This window comes from Vombatus ursinus, unplaced genomic scaffold (assembly GCF_900497805.2).
Source record: "Vombatus ursinus unplaced genomic scaffold, bare-nosed wombat genome assembly UNPS02014780.1, whole genome shotgun sequence".
In the NCBI taxonomy this organism is placed as follows: domain Eukaryota; kingdom Metazoa; phylum Chordata; class Mammalia; order Diprotodontia; family Vombatidae; genus Vombatus; species Vombatus ursinus.
This window is the reverse complement of record NW_020954558.1, coordinates 2,382,262-2,387,544: the sequence shown is the minus strand read 5'-3', so window position 1 is coordinate 2,387,544 and position 5,283 is coordinate 2,382,262. Positions and strand designations below refer to the sequence as shown.

Sequence of the window (5,283 nt, the reverse complement as noted above, 5' to 3'; positions counted from 1 at the left end):
TGTCCCTAAATCCACTGTTCTTTCACTCAAACCACTCTGCATCTATAAAATGGGTCTTTTCCTTCAGTAGAGTGTATACTTTATAATTTGCTAGGGGTAATTACATGCAAAGAAACCAGAGGAGAGGCTGAGATCACCTCAAGGTCACCTTACTAAACCCTAGCTTTGGCTTGCCTCAATCACTGCCTTTCCCCTCGAGCCCCCCTCCATTCCCACCAGTGCCTAATTACTCATTTGGGGGGAGGAGATGGCTTAGAAACACCAGGTGAGCCTACTCAAGTCACTTACCTCCAATTACCTCAGTTTCTTCAAATATAAAATGAGATGGAGAAGGAGATGGCAACAAGAAATCCCCAAACACAGTCATGAAGAATTAGACACAACTGAAATGACTGATACCAGAGTGCTAAAGGAAAATTTCTGTTACATGGGGAAGAACTGGAAAGGATAAGAGAAGGGATTTTTTTTGATCAATCAGTATTTATTAATCACCTATTTATATATGGAACAGGTACAAGGGATACAAATATAATCAATAAAATGATGCTTACTTGAAAGGAGCAAGGAGGGTTTTACTTTAAAGGGGGTAGAAATAATTTCTAATTACCCCTAAAGAAGAGAAGGGGTGGGGGTGGGGGGTGGATTTTGCTATGCAGAGGAAGAGGTAGGACACTGGAGTTGGAGCTACTTAAAAATGGGAGAAAGGAAGGCACTCTCTCCCTGAACTACCCCTCAGTAGTGGGGTGGAGAATGAGAAATGTGGTGGGGTTGTAGGTTTCCAAGTGGACAGATCAGGTTTGAGGGGGAAGAATCCAGATTGGGAAGCCAGGGTTTCAGGACAGCCAGGCTGTGTCAGGCAGGAAGCTGGGGTCCTGTGATCTCAGACACAGAGCACATCTTGGCTATGGTTTTGCATGTAAATGGGTTAGATTTCATGCCTGATGAGGATTAACCCCAGAGAAGCAACAGTAGTGTCAAAGCCAAGAAGGGGAAACTGGCCCCCCAACTGAAGATGCCTGGGGCAGAGGCAGAAGCATAGTATTTAGCCACGGCTTCATTGGGGTTTCCCCGAGCTGGGTCAAACCACATCTGGATACATTTGCCACTGCCCCTGCCAAAAGAGCTTGCATTATAAGAGTGACCCCAAATGTTCTCACATAAGGAGGCTGGTGTTGGGAAGTAAAATGAGAAAGGGTGGCAGGCAGCCTCAATTGGGCACTTGTTAATCCCTATGGAATGGAAAAAAAGAATATCAGCCTGGTTCCCCATAACCCTGATTCCACCTCCCCACCAGCTTTCCACCCCAGCTCAGGCTTCCCCTGCTCCCTTCTCCTCATGACCAACTCTGGATCCTAGCCCTCATCCTGAGCCCCAAATCCTTAGCTCTTCAATGTCTACAGAGCTTCTCCCACCCCAGCTATCACATCCTATGCCCTCAGCCCCTGAATTCGGATGCGCAAATCCAATTGCAGCCATCTCTAGCTTCTGGTCCTTCCCCTAGATCCCCACTTTCCTACATCTCTAATCAAAACTGAAGTTCCTATACTTAATGACAAATCCCAGCCCCTAACCTGAGTCTCAAGCTTTTCCCCAGGTTCCTATACCTTTAACCCTCCACTTCATCTTGTTTTTTACATCAACCACATTTCCCCAAATCTCCTTCCTCCCAAAACTCCTCCAACATTTCTCCCTCATCCAGAGAGCCATAGATTATTAGAAAAAAAATCAGAACTAACCAATCCATCAAAAAGACATTGTATACCACAGCCATAGCCCACCCCACAGCTCCCCTCTGCACAGGCAGGAAAGTACAGTCTCTACTCTCCTACCCTTGGCTCCCTCCTCTCTTCCCCTTTACCCCTGGCCTTTTCTCCCCCTAGCCTCTCAGGAGGAGCCTGAGCCTCACCTGAAGTCCAATTCCAACCCTTTTGCCAGTTCTCTTTGCAGGTATATGAGGTTCGGCAGTCTTCCCACCACTGGTTACAGTCCTCCTTGCAGAGGGGAACATTTAGCATCCGTTCCCTACGCCAACTTGAGGACACCTTGGTTGGGGAGAGGGAACATCAGTTTTCAGACTCTTAACACTGGCACATCTCTCTGAGGGTGGAGGCTGTGCTTTCCGCCTTAATATTGGTGGTGAGGGGATACTTAATAGATAAAGGCAAAGGTCTTGTTTCCCCCTCAGTTACCTACCGGCCGGATCCAGGGTCCTAGGTTGGGGGAGCACTCATAGAGACAAGTGTCCTGGATAAAGTGGCGTTTGCAAGCCAGGGCCATCGTTCCACAGTGGTTATAGTTAAAGCGGTACAGGTAGGAAGCATCTTCATGGGCTGCAATGCTTGTGTTTGCTGTACAGCAGGCATTTTTCTTCCATGGGCTACACTGGAGGGGAAGGAGTTGGGGGAAGGGAAGGCACAGAGGGCTGAGGAGCTGGGCAGAGACTCCCGTTTTTAAATCACTGTAAGGTTTACCAAATGCTTTCCACACAGCAATGGGGACCTAGAGGAGTGAATGACTGGCCCAACATTGCACATTTAATGTCACTATCGAAATGTGAACACAAGCCTTAGGACTGTGAGGCCAGGACCCTATCCATTACATCACATTGCCTCTCCCAGAGCCAGAGCCATCAGATATCACTTACTCTGACCCAAGCTGGCCTGAAAAATTCAAGCCAGTGGGTAGTCACCCTATCCTTGAAATTCCTGTGTTCTTTCCCCTCTTCAGAATTTCCTTTAGTTGTTGTTGTTGCTATCTTGTTTACAAATAGAACTTCTTAGAAATAGGCTTCTTGTATATTGTATAGAATACATGGACTATCTGTGCCTGACCTATGGTATAGCTTTCTGAGCTCCTATTGGTCTGACCAGCCACAGTTAGACACACTGTGCCTTGACCCCAACATAGTGATGTCTTTTTGGTCTCCTTCATTCACTAAGAACAGCCACCAACCAACCAATCAACATAAGTCTTGAGAGCAGGGATTATCTTGCTTTCTCTTTGTGCCCCAGGCACCTAGAACCTAGCAACCACAAATTCTAGTGGACTGATGATGGACTCAGGCTGCAGAATAAGACATATTTTTCTAGACAAGGCCAATATAGGAATATTTTGCTTGACTACCCATAATTCTTACAAGAGCTTTGGGCTTTTTGTTGTTTTTCCAATGGTGGGATTGTGGGGATAAACCATACTTTTATTTTTTAAAAATGAAATTTAATTTTAAAAAATGTCATGTAAAAAGAAATTTAAATTATCTTTCTAATCAAATTTCTCATAGAACTTTCTCTGAACTTCTCCCTCTGCCCTTATCTTCCTCCCCTTTGTAACTTACTCATTTGTATATCTCTTTTTTCTCCATTTGATGGTAAGCTCTGAACAGGCTATGTCAAATCTTCCCCTAGTATTCCCAGTGCCAAGCTCATGGCCCTTCACAATATTTGTTGAATGCAATGGTTTGAAGGTCACTCCTAGTTCTGACACTAGAATTCTATGAAACTTCCATGAGCCTGAAATGTTTGCCTGAGATGTACATTAGTCCCAGCATGATCATTTACCAGCCATCTGACTCTGAAGATATCATGCCATCTCTCTTGAGCCTCAGTTTCCTCATTTGCAAAATGTAATATCTTCCTTCCTTGGGTTGTTATTGCTGTTGTGATGAAACTTTGTAAACTGTCAAATTGACAGTAGGACCTATTATAAAGAACACTCCTATTCCTAAATCAGGGATGTGCAGTGCTACCTATCCCCTCTTGTACACCTCATAGCCAGATCTTCCATTCAGAAGTCCATACTGTGGTTCCCCTAGATCCAGGAGTTTTGCCCCCTGCCTGTTACCTGGCGATGAAGGTCATCTTCTGGACCAGGCTGTATCTTGTGGTGTTTAGCATCCATGCAGACATTGAGCAGATCATTTCCTCTCCGAAGCCCATGGGCCATGGCCAGGAGGCCCAGGAACAACAACCGCCATCCTGGTTCAGTCATGGTCTCTAGTGGAGTCCAAGGGAAGGGGAAGTCAGAGGCTGAGGGAGAATGGAACTAGGAAGCAGAGGAGGGGGGCCTGGAAGGAGGAGGAGGGGATGTCATGGCTAAAGGTACCAACAATGGTAGGTAGGGGGAGTGGGGATGGGGGAGAGGAGAGTCTAGGATACATCTAAGGCTAAGGTTTAAACCATAGAGTCATAGACCTTTTTGGTAATCTAGTGAAGCTTATGGACTCCTCAGAATAATGCCTTTTAATGCATAAAATCAAATACACAGGATTACAAAGGAAAACTGTTATTTTGAAATAGTTATCAACATATTTTTTAAGTCCGTAGATTCCAGAATAAAAACTCCTAGTTTGGGAAGGAGTTTTGAGTGACTGAGATTGGAAGGGTAGAGCATTAGTCAAGGGAGAAGGAAGGTAATGGGAGGGGGTAGGGAAGAAGAGATAGAGCACTGGGAAAGCAGAATCTGGGATGGGGGTGGGGCAGGAAGCCCAGATACTTGAATCTTCCTGAAAGTGGGATCTCTGACCTTTGACCAAAGCTTTCTGCTCCTCTGGACACCTTATCATGGGGAAATGATTTAGGGAGAGGAGGAAGGAAAGAAGAGGAAAATCTTTTTTTTTTTTTAAATTTGCAGAGTACTTTACTTAAATTACTTAATTTGACCCTAACAATCCTGTTATTCATTGTTTATTATCTCTGTCTTACAGATGTAGAAACTGAGTCTCAGAGATGTTAACTCACTTGTCCAAAGATGCTTCCTTCAGAAGAGGAAAATCTTGATCTTTCTCTCTCTTCCTCCCAAGCAAGAGGGATTATGCCACCCCATCCTCATCCCCAACCATTACTTAGACCAGAAATTTGGACCCAATTTCAACACAGACTCCTAATAAAATTGCCCTCTTGGATAGAGGGTAAATCCCAGGGCTAGAAATCCTCTAACCTAGATTCTAACTCCATCTTTAGGACCCACCTGAATTGAATAAGTAGCCATCGCTCCATTTCAGAACTGAGAGGAACCTCAGAATGTTTAACGTGAGAGCAGGAAAGGCTTGAAGAACACATAGTATCAGAGTTAGATAGGTCGTTAGAGATTATCTTGTCCAACCCATTTATTTTAGAGTTAAAGAAACTGAAATCCAAAAAGGGGAAAGGATTTCCCCAAGGTCACAACAGCAAGTCAAAAATGAGAATACAACTTGAACCAATTGAGTCAGTTTTTTCCCCTCTGCATGGCACTGCCTGCTTCCCTTGGGAATTTTAGCTTTTCCTCCTCTTTATCCTCACTTTC

At 44.7% G+C, this 5,283-nt stretch overlaps 1 protein-coding gene across 1 annotated transcript; it reads right to left on the bottom strand.

Moving 5' to 3' along the window:
* Positions 1-854: 854 nt before the first annotated feature.
* On the bottom strand, positions 855-3,987 carry LOC114046018 (folate receptor alpha-like). The gene is made up of 4 exons (XM_027866237.1): positions 3,841-3,987; positions 2,194-2,382; positions 1,907-2,042; positions 855-1,229 (listed from the first exon to the last, which is right to left on the bottom strand). Exons 1-4 carry the CDS (start codon positions 3,985-3,987, stop codon positions 949-951), a joined length of 753 nt encoding a protein of 250 aa, XP_027722038.1. The 3' UTR covers positions 855-948.
* Positions 3,988-5,283: the final 1,296 nt, after the last annotated feature.

What these genes read in the sequence shown, in the direction of transcription:
- LOC114046018 (XM_027866237.1), bottom strand. Translation starts at nt 3,987, where the DNA reads ATGACTGAACCAGGATGGCGGTTGTTGTTCCTGGGCCTCCTGGCCATG. An exon ending in AAGATGACCTTCATCGCCAG is followed by an intron (nt 2,383 to 3,840) that starts GTAACAGGCAGG and finishes CTTCCCCTCCAG; the next exon opens with TGTAGCCCATGGAAGAAAAA. An exon ending in TAGGACCCTGGATCCGGCCG is followed by an intron (nt 2,043 to 2,193) that starts GTAGGTAACTGA and finishes TCCCCAACCAAG; the next exon opens with GTGTCCTCAAGTTGGCGTAG.